The sequence below is a fragment of the Lutjanus erythropterus genome, chromosome 10 (genome assembly GCF_056507025.1).
Source record: "Lutjanus erythropterus isolate fLutEry1 chromosome 10, fLutEry1.hap2, whole genome shotgun sequence".
Lineage (NCBI taxonomy): Eukaryota > Metazoa > Chordata > Actinopteri > Lutjaniformes > Lutjanidae > Lutjanus > Lutjanus erythropterus.
In genome coordinates, this window is record NC_139326.1 from 27,137,027 (window position 1) to 27,163,374 (window position 26,348).

Sequence of the window (26,348 nt, forward strand, 5' to 3'; positions counted from 1 at the left end):
CTGCCTGTACCTCAGGTGCCAAGTAATGTTGGGATATTTTAAAAGCACTGAAGGACATAGAAGGTAAGTATTAGTATCATGACATGCGCAGTACGACTATGAGTCAACGTGGAGAGGGCTGCTGCCTTCAGGAGCGACTGTAATTATGAAAATCTTTTGCAAACCTGACGTTAACCCCCTGCTGATTTCGCTTTCGCGGAATACGACCATACAGCGATCTTCAAAGCAACCTGTTATTATTAAAAAGTAATCTGGTCTTAGTATATGTCCGCCTGTGATAATATTAAGCAAACCTGAGCAACTGTCAGTCAATAATCTCTGTCGTGTATGTTTATTTGCATATTTGCCTGCTCTTCATGGCCACTACAACAGTTTAGCTTGTCTCAGTCAAACATAAGATAACAGCCACCCAAATGAACCTTCATTATTATTTATACATTGGCTTCACACAAGCGAGGGTGGTAATTATTTATGCACGACTTTTCGCGGGGACATTGAACGCAGCATCAAAACTAACTCACCTCTGCTGCCACTGAGTTTAGACTGTCAACAAACTGAAACAAGTTCCCTCCATGTTCACACACGCTTTGACCGGCTTATATAAACTATGTGAACTAGTTTTTCCACAGTAAATGTGAGTGTACTCGGAGTGTGAGAGGAAAGTAAGATATGTTTAATGTTGGACTTTTAAACACAGCAGAGGACAGACATGGAAACCTGCGTTATGTCAGCTTTGGACAGACCCGCGGCCGACCTGACCGTCATGGACGTCTACGACATAGCGGCGGTGCTCGGACAGGAGTTTGAGCGGATCATAGACAGGTTCGGCTGCGAGTCTCTGGTCGGTGTGGTGCCGAAAGTAGTCCGGGTCCTGGAGCTGCTGGAGGCCCTGGTGAGCCGCGGAGCCGCTGGGCAGGAGGCCGAGGAGCTGCGGAGGGAGCTGGATAGACTGCGGCAGGAGAGGAGCGACAGATTCAAGCAGGAGAGGAAACACCAGAAGGTGTGTGTGTGTGTGTGTGTGTGTGTGTGTGTGTGTGTGCGCCTACCTGACTGTGTGTGTGTGTGTGTGTGTGTGTCCTGTCTGTCTACCAGTATGTTTACCTGGAGTGTCTGTCTGTGTACCAGTCTGCCAGTGTGTGCATGTGTGTTGTTATGACCTTCATGGTTAAACCTTTCATGCTAAATAACTTTTTTAGTCTATTTTTTAGTTCATTGATTTTATGGGAAACATTGCTCATAATTAATAAACATGACTGTAAATATACCAGTAGTCCCTGGCAAGATGTAAAGTTGGCAACCTAAAATCAATAGAAAGATTAGAAAGAAACAAGTTTAGAACAATAATCATAGTGTGAAGGCAAGGAAATTGCAGTAAAAGTAGAAGATATTACTCTACACTAATATCTACAAAAATACAAGTTTTGACATGTCAGCAGCGTTCTTATTGTCTGATCAACAGTGAACAGAAAACCATCAAATAATAAAACTAGCGAAAGTGTTTTTAATCTTTCATCAGACATTAATCAACTACAACTGATTAATTTTCTAGCAATCACTAACTGATTTCTCAATAAATCCATGTAGCACTATTTGTGATAGTCATAGATAAGGTAGATATAGTGTATAGTGATATTACTATATAGCTATATTATGCCATACTAAGCCTACAACTAATTATTTTCATTAGAGATTAATCTGATGATTTTTGTCTCAACTAATGGTTTAGTCAATAAAATGTCAAGAAAATTGTGCTCAGTATAATTTCCCAGAGCCCAAACTAAAAAAATAAAAAACAAAAACAGCTAATCCTTACATTTAAGAAGCAGGAACCAGTAAATGTTTGACATTTTTGCTCGAAAGGTGACTGAAATGATTAATCGATTATCAAAATAGCTGGAAACTCATTTTCTTTTGATCAACCAGTCAATTACTTGACAGATCCTTGCAGCTCTATACCATAGTACGTTAGATTAATGTAGTAGTTGTAGTAACAGTGTAATAACAGTGTAAACTATCCTACACATTACTACGTCATACATCACTGGGCTGTTATAATGATTAGTGAACAGTAGTGGTATACTTTACACCCCTACATTTTCATTTACAGTGCACCTTCAATATGATAATAAAGTGGCATTATATAGATTTTTGAGGCTGAAGTGTTGTTGACTTTGTCATGCCTCCATGTCCATGCAGCTATATAGACCCTTTCCAAACCAATAACAAGTACTCTGAACAGACACTTGACTTTGCTGGTGTTTTCCCTCTTTTTTTTTTTCCTGTCTCTCCTGTGTTCAGGAGTTGGAGCTGGTCGAGGATGTGTGGAGAGGAGAAGTCCAGGACCTGCTCTGTCAAATCACTCAGCTTCAGGCTGAGAACAAGAGGCTGTTAGTGAGCATGCCTCTCAAGGAGTCCCCCATCACAGAGGAAGACGTGCAGAAACAGGAGGGTGGGTTGTCTGCAGCAGTGGCTCTCAGCCAGAGTTTGACAGATGAATTTTGGAAGGTTTCAAGATGATTTATGGGACAAGAAGACAATATTTTTCTTAAGCCTTTTAGGTGGAATAACCTAATGAAAAAAATCAGCTTTCAGATCTCTGTAAAAAGTATTTATTTTCAAAATATATGGCGACAGAGACTCAGTGATCCATACATCTATCTAGATATGGGATGCAAATATTGACTTTATTAAGTGAATCAGGTGTCCACTATTAGTTAATGATCTCAATGAGTTCAAACAGTGAGTTACATAGATTTTAAATTTGGGAAAAAGAGAGCTCTTATATCAGATTGGGCTCTTGGCAGATCCATTGAGTTGAGGTATCAGAATATATATCAGTAGAGAAATAGTTGGATCATTTCATCTCTATATGCTGTTTATAGTAGATTATGACGAGTACATAGCATAATCACAACATGGCATGGTCAGTTGTCCGTTGCAGTTTGAAGTCCTTCCATGCATGTTGTGCTGTACAGTATCTTGTGTGTTTGGTCTTGAGTTCCAGTGCAGATCTTATTATCTGTTCCATATGTGTGCTCACTGCAGATTTGTGTTATGCTGATTAACCATCTGCTGTGCATTACACATATTTCCCCATGCAGTCATGTGGGATTGTGCAGTATATACGCTGCACGCTTGCAAGTTTGTGTGAAAAAGCAGGCTGTGAAGAGAGGCAGACAGGAGCTTGTAAAGGAGACTATTTTTGAAGCAGACATAAATATAGGCCTAACTCTTGAGTGAGACTTTCATAGTGGCTACAGCTAGACTTACTGTCAGGGCCACAGTACACACACACACACACACACACACACACACACACATTTTATATCAAACATGTAAATGAATGAATACTGCATAATATGATTAATCTGTTTACTGTCACATTATTTGTACAGAAAAATACAGAAAATAGATGCTTTAATACCAGGGGGAAGCAACTGCAAATGTTTGACAATTAACTTAAAATTAAGTAAGAAATAAATAAAAAAAATACTTGCTTAGAAAATACTTCAAGAACCAGTGTCTAGGATTTAGTGGTATCCAGTTATGAAGTTGTAGATTGCAACCAGTTAAGTACTGCTCACTTCACCCTCCCCTTCCAAGTGTATAGAAGAAATTCAACTCAAGATGTGATAAACCGTGAAAGACTGTATTGGGAGTCAGTCTTTGATTTGTTGCAGAAACTGAAGGAACATGGCAGCTTCCATGGAAGAAGACCACACCCTCTATAAATATCAGTGGTGAAAGTAACTACATTTACTCAAGTCCTGTACTTAAGTACAGTATTGAGGTGCTTGTAGTTTACTTGAGTGCTAACATATTATGCTTCTTCATACTTTTTACTCCACTACATTTTATAACTTTAGTTACAAGTTACTTTTCAGATTCAGTTTTAATATAGAAAATGCGATCAGTATAGTAATAGTAAAAATGCTACTCATACATTAATTCATCAGAATTATAAATCCAATTATATGACTTATAACAATTTAACACTCACAGGGGCCATGTTTCTGCGTTATGAGTATTTTAACTTGTTATACTTTAAGAACATTTAGCTCATACTACAGGACTTCCACTTGTACCACAGTATTCTGGTACTATTGTACTGGTGCTTTCACTTGAATTGAATCTGAATACTTCTTCCATTCCTGGTATTCCGATTCCAAGGTAATAAAAACACAACAACTATTTTCAGGTGATCATGCGCTAGTGAAAACATACTTATGACTATTATATTCAATTCATGCTGTATTCTGCTAATAGTTCGCCCCTAAGTCTTTCATACTGAACCTGTAAGACAAATAAATGTATGTAATTTGCACATAAATGCTAAAAAAAAACAAGACGAGAGAATACACCCTGGTATGTTTTTTTCTGCTGAATGGCATGGCAGCCTCTTGTTAGATTGCACTGATGTGTGAACATTATGTCAGTACTTTCTATGATGCCCACAGGAATGTCAGAGAAGGAGAGACAGATGATGAAGCAGCTGAAAGACTTGGTGGATAAGCAGAGGGATGAAATCCGGGCTAAAGACCACGAGCTGACGCTAAAAAACGAAGATGTTGAGGCGGTGAGGATCTATGCCATATACAGCACATATACTGGCTGTGATAAATTATTTGTACAAGTTTTTGATTTACTCCATTTGACCAGATTTTGTGAAGTCATAAAATATATCTCCTGAACTGCAGCTCCAGATGCAGCAGCATCGGCTGATCAGAATCAACCAGGACCTTCGTCACAGGATAGGAGTGATGGAGTCTCAGGGCAAGTCGCTGATCCAGCAGAGGGCAGAGCTGGAAGCTGCAGCGCAGGCACAGCAGCAGGAGCTGGGGGCTCTGCAGCTGGAGGTCACAAGGCTGAGAAAGGAGCTCCGGGTGTGGGAACTGGAGAGGGAAGTCACTCACATAGAAGAAATCTGTCTTACCACATCTGGAAAATCATCACCTACATCACCACAGACGACGGTAAAAGAAAGGATCCATGAATATAATTAGGTTGAAACTATCACCCATTTACACCTAGTATTAAAATGCAATTTCTATCAGATCTTAGGCAGGTGAAAATGCAACGTTTTGGCATATGTACATAACAGAGCATTTATAGAGATGCAGAAAATATTTGTTGTTGTCAAATTTAGAGAGCAAGCAAACAAAAAGGCTGAAAGACACATGGCTCTCATTGCTGATTATACATCTACTATACCATGAAACTGCCAAAAGATTCATTATTCAAATGAAGTGCACAAAAAATAAAGCAATGCAGGTGAAAAATGAATGATATACAGTAAGAAATATCTGTGTGGGACATGTGCGCTGCATTCAAGCTGACAGAATATTTTTTATACAAAGAAAGAAAGAATTTTAAAATTGTGTTTCACAAGTTTCCCCTTAACACAACAACTTTTTAAAGGAAGTTTTGGGTGGATTTGGCACCACCTTAAATTACTCCTGTGCAGGTTTTGCTCTGTAGGACAGAGATCTGATTTCACTGAGGATGATGACACACAAAGGCAGGATCGATCTGATTATTATCCTGACTCGTCCAGAAACAGCACTCATTTCAATACCAGCTGGAAATGGGCGGATGTTTTACTGTAGTTCATCAAGTTTTACCGGTTTTCTGGTGCCTAAGTGGATGTTTTGTTATACCAATCCAGTGTGCGTCAGCTGCACCATCAAATTCCACCATCAAACCAGACTCAGTGTGGGTGGAGTGTGGAGGGGACCCTGACTTCATGGCGAACTGCTTTGAGCGTGACAAGAGTCCTTCCCTTCTTTCAAGGCCATCAAACGGAGAGAAGAATGAGGAAGAGGGCGACAGTGATGAGGACACAGCAGCACTGTTTCTGGTAACACCTGCTTAACTCCCCCCTGTACACAGTCTGACTGTGTTTAGAGCAGAGACCCACTGTAAGACTGTTTACATAAAACACAAAGCATTGTCACTCTATCATGCTGTGGCATCCATAAGGCCTTACTGGTTAAATATATTTCCTATCCTTTCCTTTTTTCCTTTAAATATTTTTAAATCTGCTCAATTTAGCTTACAGTACTCTTCTCTTTTATTATTGCATTGCTATCTTTCATGGTGGGCTTGCACCAACTGTTAATATGAATAACAACACACCACTGGTTAACATGCACAAGAAACAAACAAGACAGTGACCTGCTTACCTAAACATTGCCCTGCAACATCACCAGTGACCAACTCCACAGGGCACCTATTGAAAATGCAACATCTACTGATAATCCTCCAATAGATATTATATGAGCATATCAGCCATCTATAAGGGGGATAGTTATATCATTTTTAGTTTAAAAAAAAAGAGGCAAAAATTAGATAAAGAGATTGACAGAGTAGAAAAATAATTTGTCTTAAAAGTATTGATGGAAAAAACTAAGGCCAATGAAGACTAAGAAAGATTACAAAAACTAAAATTAGAATGTGACAATCTTTAACTTAAAGTTCAAGATATTATGCATAATTAAAGTAAAATATCATATATCATAAGAATTATGACCCAATGCTCTTTACAGAATCAGTCAAGTTTTAAATGTGTATCTGCTCAACAAAAAGATCTATGAAAGGAAATAACAATATCAGAAGTTAGTATCAAGCAGTTATTAATGTGATACCAAAAGTGGGATGGGACTCCATCTGAGTATTGAGCTATGGTAACTTTTTCTGTTTTAGGTAGTCAAAATAATTTAGCTTCCCTTCAACAACAGACGCCAAGATTGTGATTGTGCCTCTAATCGGTTGCCTAATGCAGAATTACAGAGCTGCCTGTGTAATTATGAGTGCCAGTGTGTGTTCATGCCATGCAGGGAGCAAAGCTGAATGTGTGTTTTGACTGCAGAAAGTGTCAACTGATACGGAGCCAGAGGAGGAGACAGACAGCCTGGAGGAGGATTCAGACAAACCTCGCTTCACCCTGCAGGAACTGCGGGACGTCCTGCAGGAGAGGAATGAGCTCAAGGCCCAAGTGTTCGTGCTACAGGAAGAGCTGGCATATTACAAAAGGTAAGTTTTGTTTCCAAGATAAAAATTTGCTCATCTCAATTGGCACATAACATTGATGCAAAGTAAATATGAAATTAAGAATATATTTTTAATCCTTTGGGTTAAAATTTATATTTTTATATTCTTATGTCAAAATCTAATCTTTTTTTCCCTGAAAATAAAAAAATGACATGTTCTTACATAGACTTGAACCAATTTCATACAATGATTTCAACCAGTAACATCATGACATCCACCCATCAACCAAGAGCTAAGATTCATTAGCGAGCTTGCTAGCATGGTATGTCATGTTATGACAGCCCACTTTTCAACGTTTAAATTCCTTCAAACATTATGTTCATCCTGCCAGTCGGGTTTCACTCAGAAATATTTCATGATATGGAAGCTAGATATTCTCAAAATGCTGTTTCATGTGGATTTAAACAGTTACCTCCTCCATATCCCTCAGTGAGGAGTTTGAGGATGACGTCAGCTCCATTGATTGCCCTCCATCTCCTCCACCATGCTCCAGTTCACCTGATCAGCCCGAATCAGGAATTAAACGCTTGTGAGTAATCAGTTTGACGTGACCCTTGCACACTTTTCTTCATACTTCAAGGTTTACCTTTGCACCCCTCACAAATAAAGAGCGTGTTTTTTTCATTTCATGTGAAGTGTCAGTAGTGAGTGTTACTGTGGTTCATTGTGACGGTGACAAAACATATACTGATCACATCATTGCTTCTGATAATATTTGTGGTTTTTCTCCAACTCTAAATTTCCTTTGAATCACCATATTCATTTTCCTCTCTGGACAGGATCTTCACTGCCATAATGCCAATGGTGGCAGCGGGTTTGATCGCAGATGACCCCACGTTGTTGCCAATCAGAAGACTTGTTTCCTCTGTATGACCTCGAGTTGAAATTCTTCCTGTGCTCTTATTTTTCCCCACACCATATCAACACCAGTTTGTTTCTCTCAAATTGGTTACTTGGTCATGTCAAACAAAATCTGTATGTTGTTTATACACTTGAAACTGTGATGAAGGAATCACTGTTACTGGTGCCTATTTTTACTTAATACATTTTGGTTGCATTTTAGGAAACTTGGGCTAACTAAGAGTTTTAAGTAATTGAAATGAGACAACTGGCCATGCCAGGCACTCTTATTATGAGCTCTCAGGGTTTTGTGCATCTCTTTATATAAACTGTGCTTCATTAATTATAATGCTGCTATAATGTTAAATAACTTAGCATGCAAGTGTCACACTACATTGCTTGATCCAAATATCAAAATGGTGTCACTGGGCTACACAGTGTACAGGATTTGCTTACCAGTTTGGCAAGTAGCACCTGTAATAGAGTATAGAGTATTTCTTAGAGTATGAATTGAGTTTTCAAAGCACTTTCAAGTTATTTAGTCTAGTGTCATTTATGTTTAGGTGATGTTAAGATGTATCTGATGCCAAATTATTTTTTTTTATTTTTAAATCTGGATTCACAGTGCAGTGAATAAGCTAAATGATCATGTTCCTCTGTTTTCCATTAAGAGACTGTTTGAGATACTGTGCTTAGTGCCAGCATTTAGACGTCCCCTGGATTGATGAAAAGTGGATGTTACTGTATACTTGCAACACTACAGACTGGTACCACACTCTGTGGTTTACACTAGTACAATCATACTGGTACAAATACCAGAAGAAACCTATTCCATCAATAATAAGTACTGTAAAAAACATGCCATAACAACCCATATGTGCTGTATTGCTTCTCTAAAATAATTCTTGTTCAGAAAAAAGTAATAAATTTTTATTTTTCATGCTTTGAATGTTGTTATTGTGTTACTGTCAAATACTAATATGGCAAGAACAAGTATGCTAGATGTGGTAATGGGCATAGTGGTTTATGCTAGGTGTGGTAGCTTACATCAGTGGTTCTCTAATAGGGGTCCAGGGAACCCCAGGGCTCCATGGCATTTCACCAGAGGGTCCATGGAAGGCTTTCAGATTCATTAATTTAAATTTATGAAATTTAAAAAAAAGTGTTTATAGTTTTGCAAAATGTGTCATACTTTACTGAACACTGCTACTATTACCGCTAATAATGATAATTTTCGGTTACTCGTATTTTAGTGAATTTTACTATAGAGTTCAGTGTATATTGTTTAAAATGATATGTATGCATCTTGATGTGTGTGTATGTCATGAGTCGTCTTTGGAGATATGGTGCATTTTTTTCGTCTCATATCTTTCCAAAAATATATAGGTTACATCAAATTGTTCCAAGTTTGGTTGGGTTGTAAGGGATCCTTGGCTGAGAAAAGAAGAACCTCTGGTTTCCGTTATTTTATAAAAATTGTTTTGTGTTTACAAGAATGTTTTCCGGCCATTTCAATTATACATCGAAAGTAACTGAACAGAAAATTGAGAGAAAAACAAAAATTAAAATCATAAAATCACGTGCTCTCTCACCTGATCCTCACCAGTTAAAAACTAAGAGCTCTCACTCATACGACCTGCTTACCTTCTGTCTGTACCGTGAGAAACGAAGACCCACCTTGTTGGCTCGACAGTGTGGAGGGAGTCCTCTTCACTTATAGACGATCTTTGTACTCACCTGTCGCTAGGATACTTTGCCCTCCTCTGCTGTCCACAGAGTCACGCCATTGGTGGAGGAGTGATGGGGGAAGTGCTGCTACTCTGGAAGTTGGTTACCTTCTTACAGTAAGAAAGTGTTGAACCGAAGACAAACTGAAAGAATACGCAGTTTTTTGGAGTATTGTAAGGGTTAGTTGGTGGGTAAAAGTTGACTTAATTGCGGTGTTTTTTAGGAGTTGGGTGGTTCCGTCATGGAGTTTGGTGAAGAGTCGTCGCCCGCTCTGGCTTTCGAAAAGGACGCGTTTGAGCTGACGGTAGAAGATGTGTATGATATCTCGTATGTAATCGGACGAGATTTGTTGAAAATAAGCAGCACAGGCGATGAAGTGTCGGATTTACAGTTCAGAATAGTCCGAGTTTTGGAAATGTTCGAGACTTTGGTGAATAAGTACAACTTGTCTCTGGAGGAGCTGAAAATGGAGCGGGACAACCTGAAGAGCGAACTGGACCGGATCATCAAGGAGAACTCCTCTGGCCCGGGAACGGTGAGTCTGTCTGCCACGTACAGTTGAACTTCTGGGCAGACGTACGTGGACGTTTTTACAGATGTTTTCCCTGTGTGCCTTCAAAGCAAACGGCAGGACCGAACCAGCTGGTGGTGGACCTCACAGACCCCAACAGACCACGCTTCACCATGCAGGAGCTGAAGGAGGTCCTGCAGGAGAGGAACCAGCTGAAGGCTCAGCTCATGGTGGCTCAGGAGGAGCTGCAGCTGTACAAGAGGTGAGCAACGGAGCCTAAAGTCCACCCTGAGATAGGATTTATACAACTGCCACCATGTGACATTTCTTCAAGTGCATTTTATTGAAATCTGCGGAGGTCATGAGGACAGAGCATTAGAAACCCCTTCAATACAGCACCAGCACTAACTACAGTCTCAAAAATGACCACAGAGCGAAACATCACCTCTTAAACACAGTGTAAACAAGACTGAACATTAAAAGCTTTGCAAAGGCAGGATTTATTGTAGGGCAGTTGTGCGGTACTGCATTTGGTCGTTTAGGTGTAGCTAATACATTTGTTACTCACCGGTTCTTGCTTAACACTCATAAAGCAATACCAGAAGAATGAAAGAGACTGTAGCGTTTAAAACATCTGTAGACACACTCACAATAATAATATAAATACACATTTAACATTCATAAACCTACTGTTGGCCTGTCACAGTAACTGCAATTGTTGGACAATATATTGTCCCCAAAATAATTGTGATAAATGATATTATTGCTATAAGACCATTTTATGCCACTGATATAATGATAGTATATTAACATAATATGACAACAAGTAGACAGATGCAGGGATGTTAGAAATGACAGCAAAATATGTCTCAACATAGTTTTTTCTCTTCATTCAGCTCAGTGCTATAAAATACGGCATGATATTTCACAGAGTTTGAGAGTTCAGCCAATATGATTGAAGTCATGTCCATATATCTTACGATAAGTGGATAACATAATTATCGTAACAGACCTGATACAATGTTATCCTACCCCAGTGATTCCCAACCAGGGGTACCTGTACCCCTGAGGGTACTTGGCAATTGCATGGAGGGAATTTGGAAGATTGTAGAGTAGCTCACCTTATTTGAAAAAATAGAATTCACAATATGATTTAAAAAGTGCAGCCACATATTAAGCCAACTATAAATTAAAAAAATTAATTTAGCTGTTATAGCAATTAAGAGTGCATGGAAACTAGTTTAGACAGATGAAATAGATCACTAAAACTGATGGATAATCATTGGAATGTAGCTTTTGCAATTCTGTGTGGTTGTACTATGAATGCAAACCTGACCAAACTGACCTAGATATTAACAATTCAATTGTATAATAATATTGTACAACCACAATTCAAAAAAAGTTGGGACATTGTGTAAAATCTAAATAAAAACAGAATGCAATGATTTGCAAAAACATTCTGACCTATATTTAATTGAATACAGTACAAAGATATTTAATGTTCAAACTGATTAACTTCATTCTTTTTTGTAATTATACCCTTATTCTGAATTTGATGCTTGCAACACATTACAAAAAAGTTGGGACAGGGGACTGTTTACCACTGTGATACAAAACCTTTTCTTTTAACAACAACTTCAGGTGCTCAAAGACCTGGAGGTCTCTGTTGTTGTATTTTGTACTTCATAATGCTCCACACATGGGAGACAGGTCTGGACTGGAGACAGGTCAGTCTAGTACCTGAATGCTTTTACTGCAAAGTCACACTGCTGTAACACATTCAGAATGTGTCTTGGCATTGTCTTGCTGAAATAAGCAGGGACGTCTGAAAAAGACATTGTCTGGATGTTGCTCCAAAACCTGCGTGTACCTTCAGCATTAATGGGACCTTCACGGATGTGACACGTAGCCAGAAGAAGAAGAAGAAGCAGCACAATTATTAAGCAGATATGACCTGCTGAAATTAGCCTTAACCCACTGCTACTTTTATCTTTTTGATGACAACAATGAAACTAGTTTTGAAGCAGTGGGGGAGATCAATTTAATGTCATGAATAGCTTCAGCTTGATTTTTGATGCATAACAACTTCACTTAAAACCATTCTCACTGTCCATAAAACTGCTTTCCTCTGCAGCGGGATTCTGCCGCAAGCTGAACCAGCCATGGTGGAAGTAGATCTGGACACACCAGCAGCGACAGAGCACAGTCCAACCACAATAAATGATGCAAAAGAGGAGAGGACGACCATAGGCAAACTGTGAGTAACAGGCTGGATTGCTCCACTGAATACAGTAACTGCGAATGTGCAGACAACAAAGAAGTAGCATAAAGCGATGAAGACATTTATTTGTAGCTATTCACTATTTTTAGCAGTCCACCTCAGATGGCAAGGTTTCAGGAAAATTCTCAGCAACCAGCACATGATGTTGAAGTAAGCGAGCTGAGAGATTGTTCTCACAGCCCGTCTCCTGTCTCTTAATGATATACTTGTGACCAAATGAATTCATGCTGATGCTGAGGATGTTTGTGTGAGTGCTGAATGAGGGAAAGAGAGAAGTTCGAAACTGGCAAACAGTGTCTGCCAAACTACTGCTGCTGTCAGTAATTAAAGTCTGGAATGACTCAACGTTGGTTTGTCACACTGGGTAGTTTTACTGGTATGTTCCATGTTCAAGAACAAACTCAACTAACTCTGGATCTTTTCTCTTTATAGGTTTTCATTCAGGCGAAAATAAGGAAAACCTTTCACAAGAACTGACCATGTAGAAGACAAACAGGATTTGTCGGCACAATTTTCTCATCAGTTAACCACTTTTATATTGACTATTTTTTACTATGTATATTTGTCAATCTAACAAGCACCGTATTTTGTATTGGAAATGTTAACCTAAAATGGTTTATAGTTATATAGAGCTGCTGTAGTAGAAATATATATGACATTGAAAGTTTGGTATTTTGGTTTGAAGATACCAAATTAAACTGGAAAGTATTGTCTAACTACTGATGCATTCATTCAAAATGAAGTGATTACTTGGCGTGACAATGTTTTTTTAAAGGGTAACTTCAGTTGTTTTTTTGTTTTTTTTTTCAAAGTAGTGTGTTCAACTGACTAATGGGGACAACACTTTTTGAAACTGGTCCAGTATTCAGTGAGAACAGTAGCTGGTGAAATGGGCTACAAAGTACGTCCATTGATGGTCGCCCTGGTAGCTCAGTTGGTGAAGCGTGTGGCCCCTGTGCAGGGGCAGGATCCTCTGATTTGATTCCAGCCTGTGGCCCTTTGCTGCCTGTCTCCCCCCTCATTCCTGTCTAATAAAGGCTGAAACCCCCAAAATAATCTTTATAAAGTGTACATACATATATATGTGTGTGTGTGTTCACTAAAAGTGTTTTTCTGCCACTGACAAGCTCAGATAGTTGTTCTTATTATCTGACATTATGGAGAAGATCCCTACAGACAGGCCTTTAGCAAAATCCTTTTTGTTAAACTACAAACGGCACTTTTATTGCTCACCAAAAACGTCTTTGTTCATGTTTCCACTGATACAATAATCACCAACTCTGGTTGTTTGGTCTAAATAAACCCTGTAATAAGATAAATGTGAAAACAGTTGTAGAGGAGCAAGAGGGAGGTCAGACATCACAGAAGCAGAGTGGAGAAACACACCCACCTGAGAGGAAAGGGTTTATTTAGGTGAAACAACCAGAGTTGGTGATTGCTTAACAGTGGGATCACGAACCAAGGCATTTTTGGTGTATTCTGGCATATCAAAACACGCTGCTGAGTTTAAAAGACAATAAATTTACTTGTGTAAACCGGGTCTGGTTTGTTTGGAGCGAGCGGTCTCTGGTTACACAAAAAGGATCTCATTCTTTAAAAAAAGTTTTCTCTGTAGTTAGTTTCTCTGTTGTCAGACACTTACAAAAACAAGCACTTTTAGTCAATGTGCTTTGGACAGTGTGCTTTGCCTGTGAGGACTACATTGCAGCTTACTTTCCAGGTGCAGTGATCTCACTCAATACTGGACAAGTTTCAAAAATAGTCACAATTTTAAAACATCAAAATTAGTCACAAATTCCAAAGTTACCCTTTAAATTTTTTTACAGGGCTTCATGTTAGTTCAGTGCTCTTTAACACATTTTCTGTCACTCAACTATCAGCTATCAAATAAAGGAAAAAGCACAGTCTACAAAATGTAGAAAAATAGTGTTATATTTTGAATAGTTTGTGTTTTTCTTGTGGGGTTGAATATTTAAAGAGCTTCTGTGTTATTTCAGATTAATGTGTGTCTATGTTGCAGGTTACCATCTGCAAAACTACAGCATAATTTGTCAAGACATATTGTAGTGACAGGGTAATGAGGCTTTCAGGGTTTACTTGTGAGGTCTAATCGCTGCTATTCAGGTCCTGTACCAAAATCTTATGTATGGCTCTAGAGATTTTGGATTCAACAGTGTTTTATTCCTCAATTTACAGCACAAGCAATAATTTACAATACTGAAATTGAATTGTCAATATATTCATTACAAAAAGAAACCACCTAGACAATGTGAAACCCTACTTATCCAGAAGCAGTATTTCAATTCAATCTTACATCAGTTTGCTAGTTTGATAAAAATAATATAAAAGCTTGATAAAAACAACTGTTGCAAAAATACACTTCACAAGTTCAAGCTTTAGCGTCTATTTAAAACAAAAAACATATTTCATATTTATAAAACATTGAGGGCTGCTCATCCGTAGCACCTTTTATATAAAGATGAAGAGGACAGCAGAAAGCACCAATTTATCTGAAATATGAACACTCCTGGTCGTGGATTCAGTATTTTAACCAAGGATGAGCCAAGAGTGCGTCTTTACTCCGATCACCGTAGTCATACAGCAGCTCTTCGTCTGCTCCGATGTCTCTGGAAGCCACTAGGATCAGATGAGGGGTTCCATCGATTGGGTGAAGCTTCGTCTGGCAGTTGCCATTTTTACTGTGGTTGATCAGCCTTCCAAGACGGCCTGTTTCCTTTGTAGCGTCCACACTGTAATATGTAAATGACAAAAGAGAAAAGTCAGTGGAAAGAAAGTTTTCAAAGATATTTACTAAAAGACTTGGTTCTTTCATAAAATGGACTTAATATACTTGAGTATGTTTCATATCCAAAGTAAAATTCTTTCTTTTCTTTAAAAGTGATTTCTGACTATATGCCTTTATTTGACAGCCAGTGTGAGAGAGAAAGAGAGAGAGAAAAAGAAAACACTGGTAGATAAGAGCGGTGCAACACAGGTCCGACAAACCCAAAATTACTTGGTAGAATTGTTCTGCATTGCAAGGTTTGCACTTCAAGAAACACCCTTGGTTGGGCAGTTAAAATTAATCATTCCCAGAAAGCTGACACATTAAACAAATAAATTAAAGAAAATAAAGGTTGGTGTGAAACCACTTGTTAATCCTATTGCAAAGTGGAGATGTTTGGACTTACCAGTATGTTTTTGATTGATACTGGAAGTAGTACATGTAACAACCAGTTTGGGGATCTAGAGTGTACTGGGCCTCTCTCATTTTAGCCTCAGCGAGTTCCAGTAGGTCTCCATGGTACTCCACAACAAAATCTCCCTTTTTGAAGCCACTGATAGCAAATACTCCTCTTCCTTTCCCTTCTATGTTTTTGACCTGTCAACATTCAAAAGCAACAAAGTGTGAATTAAATCGGTGCAGGCGTTACATTAAAAATATTTTATTTGTAACATTGTGGTTAGTGTTTTTTGTCAAAACTAGGAACAACTAAGTACTAATCACTAGGAATATAATTATATTGAATATTATTTGTAAAAATATCAATATCACATCAGACTGACGATTATTTTATTTTGTAATAGGACTGCTGCATTGTTTTTGTTTTGCAGTTGTACATGCTGGCTACCTTTATTTTATTTAAGAAGGAAAGCAAAAACACTTTTAAGTAAAGAGAAAATAAAAAACACAGTTTAAACAGTAAACACTCTTTTACCACATACTAATAAATTTATTATTTTTAAGGACATTTTTTCAAATCATTATCGTCATCGGTCTTTGTTTTTTAATATCACAATAAATATTCTATCTTGGACTTTTTACTGTGGTATTATCATACCTTGATATTGTTGCATTCCCACTGACCACTGGTTAAATTATACCAAATATATTTAAGAGAAAATTAAAAATAATAATAAAATAAATCAATAATCATAATTAATAATCATAATAATAATAAATTGTGCTGAGACCACTGATAGATGTTGTCTACTTAGAGAAATATAATCTTAATGAAGGATAGTTGATAACTTTACAGTATCTTAGTCTGTTGTCTGATCATTGCTGTCCTTTCTACAGCATCAGTTAGCAAACAGTTATCAATATACACAGCGCAACGTGCTTAACACATTTGGACTCAAAGTAGAACAACACATTAAATGTTACCTGCATTCCTTCTTCAATGCCCTTCTGTATCACATCATCAATGTGTCTGTGTTCTTCATTCTGTTGACAATTTGAGTAATCAGGTCAAAATCAAAGTTTCTGTTATTGTACACCTGCATAATCTTTATAGAAACCTTCACAGAAAAAAATAAACATACAGCGAAACACATGGCAGAAACGTGTAAATATCTTAAGTGCATGTACAAAATGAAAATGTATGAAGTTGGTGGGAAATGCTTTCTCCGACTGACTGCTACCAACTACTATTACAACCCAGGGAAGCATTTTTCATACAGACCTTCAACTCCGCCTTAGTTTTTCTGTTACTCCGTCTGATGGGATAATAGTCTGTGACCTTTCTGTTTTGAGGAGCTTTATTCTCTGTCCTGAAAAGAGACATTATCAAAGTAATAAGAGGTTATGATTGTGTTAAGAGTCATTTTTTATTAAACCAACATGTTGGCTTTCTGCACTCACTTCTTTGGTCCATGTTTGCGAGCAGTTCTACTCCGACTTTTGGATGCTAAAACTTTGCTGTCTGTTGCAGACCTGGCATTTGTGTGCGTTTTGGACTCTTTTTGCTCCAGTTGATCAGTGGCTTGTTCTTTCATCCCATGACTGTGACAAGCTATTTCAAGCTTCTGCTCTTTGGCCTCACAACTCTCAGATTTTCTTTCATTAGGTGTGTCTAAAATGAGGAAGACACAAAAAAGTAAATTGACAGCTGCCCCACACATTTGGCCTTAATCAAGAGCGTGAAGTTCCTACAAAACAAACAGTTAAGTTGTGTCATAAGATAGCAGGTCAGTGAACACTCATGCCGTTCACATGCACAGGAAATTTTTTGTGGTACACGTGGATCTGCTGGCCACATGTCAACATGGGGGATAACAGAAAAATAGCCAAGAGTTCACATGTAGTAGAAATGACTTATAAACTACATTTCAGATTAGTTGATTCAAACTGTTTTAATAATTAATTACCTACTCACCTTTTTTCAGCTTTGACATGTCAGGATTAGCTGCATCAGATTCATTTCCTTCCTGGATCAGCGTTGTTGAACTGTCACTCAGAGGGGATCTAGGTTTGCTTGGACTCCGCACACTCTGGAAAACTAACTGCACTTTCCCTACACAATCCTGCAAAAAGAATTTATTTATTTTCATTGTATAGATTATAATTATTTACATCACAGGACTTAAGTTATATATACACACATTCATCCAACTAGGGCTCATCAGAATGACAAGAAATTATCGTTATCATATTTTATAAGGCTGTGTTTAAAGCCTATGTAGTGATGCACAGGTGATCTGAGGTCTTTATTGCTGCTCCTATCACCTCACAACATGAGAGTTCGAAATGCTCCAAATTTAGAGGCATGTTGCAAATATTCACCAATGCTCTTCGTATCACTTTTGTCATTAAGAAAAACAGTTGGTTCTACCAGAAAACACACTAAACAGATTGCTAACTGATGAAGACTCCACCGCTCTGCCTGCCAAATCCAAATCCAGGCAGGAGTGGTAAATATCTCCATGGTAACTGTACCATCTGAGATTGTCTGACTATGTATGAGAATTGTTGGATAGTGTACCAATAGGGCATCTAGGTGCCAGACATACAGAAATCTAAAAAAGATTTTTTTAAACTAGACCTAGCGTGGTTTCTCTGTTGGCATAAATCATAATTTCAAATGCTTACATCCCACTTCAAATCAGCCTTATTCAGGGTTTGTGTATGTACTGTTCATTAAGCAATTTCTCTAGTGACAATGACACATGTTCTTTACATCCCAGACATTAATTTTCAGTTCTGCTGTATAAAACCAGTGGTTCTCAGACTTAATCTGGCACTCCCCCTTCAGAAGCCCAAAAAAACAAAAAAAACACAACCCGAACTTTTAACAAAAAAAAATCAATCCTTAACAATTATATGGGAAGCAACAAAGAAAAAGGATCCGAGTTGAATCTGAAGTGAAATAAAGGTCAGCATGTTCCCAACATTAAATATTCACATTGAAGAAGCTGCAATCATTGAAGAAGCTGCAATCAGAGAATTTGGACATTTTGTCCTAAAAAAAGGACTCAAATCGATTAATTGCTGGTCAGAATAGCTGCCAGTTATTTTAATAATCTAATTGTTGCAGCTCTAAGAATAATGACTTAGTATCTCAAAATTTCACAATCTCGCATCCAACTTTTATTGTAAAATATCCCCCAAATTTTGGAGAAATATAGAATATCACTTTTTTGAATGTGGTAATTCTATCTACTCTTTTAATCTTGAAGATATTATTTATTACTATGATAAACTGGATGACAGTGCTCTTGAGTGTTTGATTAACTTATCACTCTAAGATTGCACTTTTTTGATAGAACTAAATTACTCTACTAGTATTATTACCACTCTACTCTATTGAAATCAGTCACATTTGTGTATAACAAAAAGAGCATTAAGTTTGTTGAATATTATGGGATACATTTGCTTTCTTGTACCCCTGTTTTTTTTTTTTATTATTTATAATGCATTTAGGCTAGTTCTGTCTTATATTTTCTTCTTTTACCATTTCCATCTTGTGTTATTTCTATGTATTTGTCTTAAATTTTACATGTGCTGCTATTCTTTACCTGACTGTATGTTTTCATGTTGTTAGTTTAAAAACTCTGAAAATGAGAACCTTTAGCAAAATAATACCTTAGTATCTCAAAGAATAATGACTTAGACATCAAGTAATTATTTTCACTCAGTATTTCAATAGCTTTTCGGCTCAATGGCTGAAATGGTCCTCCATACATTACAAACAACACAAAGCTTCCTGTTGTGTGGTCTAGTTCAACGTCTGCAAGTTATATCCGACGCTGCCAAGCGGAGGCAGGACCCCCTTTCGAGTGGTGGGTTGTTAACACAGCATGTGACAAAGAGCTACTTGGTTTCTTACTTTAGTTGAAAATAATAAAAACCTAAAAACCAAACAACAAAACATATTTACCTTGTTAGTTGATGGCTTGTTTTCCTTTGTCTCTTTCCGTGAGCTGACTTTATGTTCAACAGTGTCTTCAGTTATTCTCTGCGCAGTTTTCTTCCCTTTATAAACATGGAAATAAATAAACGTTGGGATTGTTGTCTAATTCACCAAACAGTATACAAAACCCGACCATTACGGGGGAGTTTTATTTGTAAACATGTAGCTTCGCTTATTTACACTAAGCATATCCTCTATTTACGCTAGATAGCGTTAGCTGTTAGCTAATTTACAGTACTACTGTAGCTTGTGTGACAAGAGTCCGTTACAGAAAAGACAATACATGAGTAAGTTTACCTTTGGCCATGTCAAGTCTCAAAATAAAATCCAAAAAGGACGCGGAGTTTATTCAATTTCCCCTCTGTTTCCAACGTGTTTAGTTCACTGCCTGTGTAACTACAAACATCAGTCCATTGTAAGAGCGTGGTGGATTTAAAAACCATACTCCTCCTCTCATTGGCTGGTTCATCCCCGCGGGCGGACCACGAGTATACAAGTAGTTCTCTCATTGGCCCCAGCGCTGGCTGTCACACAGCCGGTAGACAAAATGGTTGTGAATAGAAGGGAACCCCAGACCGCTGGAAAATCTCGCGAGAGTGATATACTTAAACCATAATAACCCATAACCACGATATGTCTCTAACCATAACCAGGTTTTATTATTGTCCCTAACCCGAAGAATAACATTGTCAGATGATGAAGCACATTCAGTACAGATGTACCACATGCAAAATGAAAGAAAAACGAAAGTAAATCTCGAGAGCTTCACAAATCAAGGGTTCTATTCTAGACACGACCAGCTAAACTTCTCTCCATGTATTTTTCATCCCCTCTCAAAATCTCTGCTGTATTTATGACCATATTTCAAAAGAGATCTTGATCTCCGTGGGATTACAGGAGGAATTAGCGGCTATAATAATTATTATTTTTCAATTATAATGTTTGGCATAGAAAACAATACATTTACAAGTATTACAAGTATTTTCCTCCATATTCCTTAATTCCTTCATCTATTAAAAAAGTACACTTTGTGATGCCAAAGTCAGTGTAAAAATACTGTTTTGAGTGCTGCATTATAAAATTACTCAGTAAAAGTACAAAAGTATGGGCATTAAAATATACTAAAGGTGCCAAAAGTAAAAGTACTCATCTTTAAGCAGAATGGCCCATTTCAAGATCATATTATATGACTGGATTACAATTAGAGGGTTACTGATGTATAAATCTTTTTCATGCTTCAGAAAGACAGGTCAAGTCTTATATGTTTTAGCTCATGTGGTTTAGGGTAGAGAGCTTTTCCTAAAATCCAGTAATAAATCGGGGTGTTATGCTACAAAATTATCCAGTAAAACATCAGCGCTGCAGCCATAATAAGGTGACTTGTTTGACCTCTTTTCAATATCAAATGAACAAACAGGAAATGCAACACTGAGACAGGAAATGAGTAAGAGAGATATGTCATAACATGCTGAAATCAGAAAAGTCAAAGATTGCACATGGGTAAAGGTTGCATACTGCAGCTTTTACATGTAATATCCCTTCAAGCATTGAGAAATGCACAACATATTACCAACATTTTTGATTAGATTTTATTTCTTTATTTTTCATTATCTTCATTATATATTCCACAAAAACATTTTAAACAGTGTCATTTCCAGGTTTGGAGTCTGCAGCCAGCGCTTCTTTAAACAGTCGTTTTCTCTCCAGATTATCGTTTGCCTTCCTCCTCTTCTCTTGTTTCTTCAGCTCAGACTCTTTCTTCTTCACAAGAACTTCACTGAGTTCTCCGTTATATAAAACATCAAGTTTCTCTCTCATAATGTCCCGGGCACGCTTTCGATTTATATCCACAGATCTGGTTTGATGGCACTGCATGGAAAGTGGTACAAGAAATTAAATGAACATGGTTAGTAAATTACATAACTTTGGCTCCCAAAAACAAAAAATCCACCTCAAGGTCCATTAAGACTGTTGTGGAGTTTTCAGTCACCACATTTCCAATGTTTTTCTTGGTACAGAAAGAGCTTCAGTGAACTGTGAACCTCAACTTTTAAGCCAACTAAATACATATATTTACTCAAGTACTGCACTTAAGTACAAATTTGAGATACCTGTACTTTAATTAGCATTTTCTTTTAATGCTACTTCGTATTTCATACTTTTTACTACAAATGAAACATTAGTCGATTAATCAGTTAGTCGACTGAAAAAAATTAATTGTCAAATACTTTGAAAATCACGAACATTTGGAGGTTCGAGGTTTACAAATGTGAAGACTTAAATACTTTAATAATTTTAATGTTCTGCCATTTAATATTCTGACTAATTTTGAGTTGTGGACTGTTGGTTGGACAAAACAAGCATTGTGAAGGTGTTACTTTGGACTTTGGGTAATTGTGACAGCATTTCTCATTATTTTCAGGATTTTTACAAACCAAACAATCAATCCTTTAAAGGAGAAATAATCCTCACATTAATACATAATGAAAATTATCATTAGATGCACTCCCATACAACAGATCATCCACTCCACAGAATAACTCCACACAACCAACTACAGCAGTTAAATACTGCTTTTAGATTAACACATGAGTAATAATTATCTAATGATATATTGTATCATGATATATTAAATATCTTGTGATACTCAAAAATACCCAATTTTTAATGAATAGTTAAGAGCTGCAATGATTAATCGATGATTAAATTAACCCTCAACTATTCTGTTTAGAGTTACAGCTTCCAGCTTCTTAAATGTGAATATTTTCCAATTTCTTCACTGCTTTATGGCAGTAAACTGAATATCTTTGGGGCAAAACAAGACATTTTAGGATGTCATCTTGGGCTGTGGGAAACACTGATTGATAATTTTCACCACTTTCTGGCATTTTATAGTCCAAACAACTTGTTTCGATTAACTTTGATTAATCAAAAAAATAATCAACAGACTAATCGACAATGAAAATATTAATTATTGCAGCCCTAGATTATTCTACATGCGAACATTTGTGGTATTGTTGTAATCTATCCTCAGCCTTTTGAAGAAGGAAGAAGTTAGCACATATCTTTCACTTGCTCAGACTGAACAAAAAGCAGTGTTATGATGTTGGATGTTGCAGGGACTGTGATAAATACATATACAGATCCCACTGTTCTGTTCTGCATAAACAACTACTTGGATTTTATGTATATGGTGGTTTGTGCTTTATATTATAACAATTTTCCTAAAATTATTTTTTTAAATCACAATATATCACCTTGCTTAAAGTACAGCAATATATCATAGTATACTGAATCATAATCCTTGTATCAAATCACCAGATTATTCCCTATTACACAGCCCCAGTTTTTACAGTGTAATATTAGTACTTTTACTTCTTCCACCAGTGACAAGAAGTCCTTAAACTTTGACATCTACATTTCCATGACAGCTGGCCATCTGTGGGTGAAGATCATGTAATATGGTCAAAAGCCTCAGAACAGATACTACATGGATCTTGAGGTCAGACTGATTGGTCAGTTGAGATTTCCAAAGTCAAAAATGAACTTTGTCACCAAGGTTGAAACTCAACAAAATCACATTAACCCTGATTTGGATCATTCATTCACCAAACAGCATATCTATTTCACATGGATTGACAGATATTAGTGATGACAGCTACACACAGATTAATTTGAAAGCAAGAATAACCTTGACAACAATCCCACTGGGGATGTGTTTGAGCACCACACAGTTGCTGGTCTTGTTGGTGGCCTGTCCTCCGGGTCCGGATCCTCTCACAAACTGCTCCTCCAGCTCATTCTCATTCAGGACAGGAAGGTCAGTCAGGTCCTTTTTACCGGCTGCCACAACACATGGCAGCCCAGGTGTGAGCGGTCTTAGCAGAGGAGAGACACAGGGAGAACCTCTCCATATGACCCCACTGGACCCACGGCACATACAGCTGAAGAAGGGGGAAAGCCGTGACATCTCTTCAAACAGGCAAAATAAAAAGCGTTCCTACCGCATTACATCACGGTTTGTGTCACCGAAAAGAGAAATATCAATTCCTTTATCAAAAACTTATATCCCTGAAGGCATTAAGACAACAGGCCTACTGCATTATTCTTATCGTTCATGCTCGTTTGTCAATGTTTATGTTCAGTCTTTTCTTCTTCTACGCCTTCGTCAGCACCAGCCAATCTGCAGTTGTTGCGTTCTTCTTCGTGGCCAGAATAGAAGTCTGTGTCGACCCTCTGCTGCCATCTTGTGTCGGTTCGTTGATCAAAACTTTTTTTTTACTGAAACAAGGAACGTGCATTGCATTAAGGCAATTATCAAGGACTTCTAATCCTCCACGATGAAGGGCACAGACAGCACAAGAGATACAAAATACATAGACAACAAAAAAAGGCACGAAATACAATAAATGTAACATAATACAATGTAAACTAACTACAAATTAAGCATCATAAAATGTTAAATAACATAATCCAAAAAAAAAAAAAAAAAAACACACACACAAAGAAGGATTAACAGTTGTTTTAAAACATTAATTCATTTACAGTTAGTCTATAGAGGTCTTTGGCACATTTGAAATTTATTGTGTGATGTGAAAAAGGTCTATTAGGTGCCTGATTACTGTGACTTATAATTAACAATCTAATTTGTCTTGGGGTATGAGGAAAAACTAATGTCTTCTCACTCTCTGTACTATATATAGTTAGTACTCATTATTTGCTCACATTTATACATCACTAGATGATGATGGATGATAGAAACTTGTATTGGCAGCATGGAAAACTAGGTTGTGTACTGCAGACTGTAAATTACAGGAGATTAAAGGTGTCCCAAACACAGTATTGCCCTATATGCGATGAGCATATAAAAAGAGCAGTATTCAAAGCCTACAGTTGGCTGTGGTCTCTGGTTTCTGTTCTTGTATCTAGGGATTGGTGGTGTGGCTTGTGAAGAATGTCTTGATATTTTTAAGTCATGCTGTGATATACAATATATATCACGATATATCTCGATATTGTCCCTACATTCTAGTTATGAGTCTTGGTATTTTCGCAAAATATTAACACAATGACATTTTTGATAAATAATCATCAGTAATATGGATATCATGACTAAGTGGGTAAAGGCAAATAATAGAACAGCTAAAACAGTCTTTTAAGTTCTGAAAATTAGATCACTTTACTGTATTAAAATCTTTAGAATCAGAAAAGACAACCCTTATGCCATCTCATGATATAATATCCAAAATCTTAGACAATACCTAGTGTCATATCATGATACTGATATGATATTGATAGATTAACCAGACCCCACTTGTATTTCTGTACATTGTGCTGTGCTCTATACTCATTACTGTAGTGTGGATACTGCACCTGCACTTCACTGTAAATGATATAAAGGTGTTACTGAGTATGTCAACATATATAGTTAGTATAAACGTACCCACAAGTCAAGCCATAATATGTTGCTGCTGCACTGCACACGTGGTGTAGGAAGTTATTTACCCATTTAGTCATGCTGGCAACTGCAGTATACGTGATATGTTTGGCTTATAAATGTCCAAGCTGTCAATTTCAGTTGATAGACCTTTTTGAAAGTGGACATTTTGATTTACCAGGACTTTATTCATTATAGTCAATAGGCCGTTTTCACAGAAGGCATTTTGACATATTACAGTGAGAAAACCACAGGAGTAAATAATAGAAAAAATAATGACCACATAGTTCCATTTAGCTGCATCAGTTTCAGGGTGGTATATATTTTAATAGACTGTCTGGCCATGAGAAAAATCAACTTTTGATGCTGTTTTGAACATACTGAGCATATACAGAAGGACAAGGGAATAGTGTATTGTGTTGCAGAAGTGGTCTAAGAAGTTTCTTGGGGTACTTTTCCTGCCACGCATGAACTGACTGCTGCCTGCATTATCTGTGAAGGAGAAAAATGTAGAGCCAGTTTTGAAGTCTATTGGGAGAAGTGTTTCATAATTAAAAGACCTTTTGGATGGAGTAATAATATGAACCTCCTTTTCACACTGTCAAGAGTATCAGCAAGAGCATGAAGGAATGAAATAATGGATTAATAATTATCACTTCATCTGACAGAGCAGTAGGTTGGCTGTTTTATTTATTTATTTGTCATTCACACCACACATTGCTGTTTCTAAAGGATTCCTAAAAGGTCCAGTTACTGTAATAATTATGCTCATTAAATGCTGTAAATACAGTTAATGCAAACCATCTTTTCATATGGAAAGAGAAAAAAAATGGACTGTGATGTAACGCCTCCTGCTCTCTCCCTTGACAATAACTAAAATTAGTAAACCAGGAAACTAAGTAGGTCACAGGGAAAAGACAATCTCTCTGATGACCTCTGATGACATCTCTCTGAGATTGCTGGTGGTGTGTGTGTGTGTGTGTTTATAATTACTTGAACTTTATCTTTGGTGCTCACATTTGGTGCAATATAACCATGAGTCTGCCATTCTTATGTGGATCACGCAAAAGACTCATCTTTCCAATAATGTGCAACCTGCTTATAAGATTATCATATAATAGTTTTTGTAACAGCAGTAAAAAATCTCTGCAATCTTCAGCGTCAACAATTTTGTGGTTCAGAAGAAAAAAACTATGAAAAGTTCATAGACACTACAGTATTGTTTCAAGCATTCAGGTACTGACAAGGCAGTGAGTTAATTTCCTTACATTGCAGAGGAAGTGAAACTAGTCAGCATGCTCACTTTGC

General features: G+C 37.3%; 4 protein-coding genes across 5 annotated transcripts; 2 read left to right on the forward strand and 2 right to left on the reverse strand.

Moving 5' to 3' along the window:
- Positions 1-236: 236 nt before the first annotated feature.
- On the forward strand, positions 237-8,832 carry LOC146320551 (RILP-like protein 1). Of its 2 annotated transcripts, XM_084728847.1 has the most exons (8): positions 250-1,000; positions 2,299-2,449; positions 4,458-4,576; positions 4,698-4,973; positions 5,666-5,857; positions 6,869-7,032; positions 7,481-7,579; positions 7,830-8,832. In XM_084728847.1, the coding sequence occupies exons 1-8, from the start codon at positions 710-712 to the stop codon at positions 7,921-7,923; spliced, it is 1,386 nt and encodes a 461-aa protein (XP_084584973.1). In that variant the 5' UTR covers positions 250-709; the 3' UTR covers positions 7,924-8,832. The 2 variants fall into 2 exon arrangements, with proteins under 2 accessions (XP_084584974.1, XP_084584973.1); XM_084728848.1 differs by lacking the exon at positions 7,830-8,832 and having other exon boundaries at positions 237-1,000; positions 7,459-7,579.
- An 837-nt stretch (positions 8,833-9,669) lies between these two features.
- Positions 9,670-13,075, forward strand: rilpl2 (Rab interacting lysosomal protein-like 2). The gene is made up of 4 exons (XM_084729582.1): positions 9,670-10,153; positions 10,240-10,391; positions 12,264-12,386; positions 12,843-13,075. The coding sequence occupies exons 1-4, from the start codon at positions 9,860-9,862 to the stop codon at positions 12,862-12,864; spliced, it is 591 nt and encodes a 196-aa protein (XP_084585708.1). The 5' UTR covers positions 9,670-9,859; the 3' UTR covers positions 12,865-13,075.
- Positions 13,076-14,569: 1,494 nt separating this feature from the next.
- kmt5ab (lysine methyltransferase 5Ab) lies at positions 14,570-20,057 on the reverse strand. Its single transcript, XM_084728849.1, has 8 exons — positions 19,901-20,057; positions 19,571-19,665; positions 17,570-17,717; positions 17,056-17,266; positions 16,877-16,964; positions 16,579-16,638; positions 15,602-15,792; positions 14,570-15,160 (listed from the first exon to the last, which is right to left on the reverse strand). The coding sequence occupies exons 1-8, from the start codon at positions 19,908-19,910 to the stop codon at positions 14,950-14,952; spliced, it is 1,014 nt and encodes a 337-aa protein (XP_084584975.1). The 5' UTR covers positions 19,911-20,057; the 3' UTR covers positions 14,570-14,949.
- A 1,121-nt stretch (positions 20,058-21,178) lies between these two features.
- mtrfr (mitochondrial translation release factor in rescue) lies at positions 21,179-23,778 on the reverse strand. The gene is made up of 2 exons (XM_084729583.1): positions 23,295-23,778; positions 21,179-21,472 (listed from the first exon to the last, which is right to left on the reverse strand). Exons 1-2 carry the CDS (start codon positions 23,571-23,573, stop codon positions 21,242-21,244), a joined length of 510 nt encoding a protein of 169 aa, XP_084585709.1. The 5' UTR covers positions 23,574-23,778; the 3' UTR covers positions 21,179-21,241.
- Between the last annotated feature and the right edge of the window lie 2,570 nt (positions 23,779-26,348).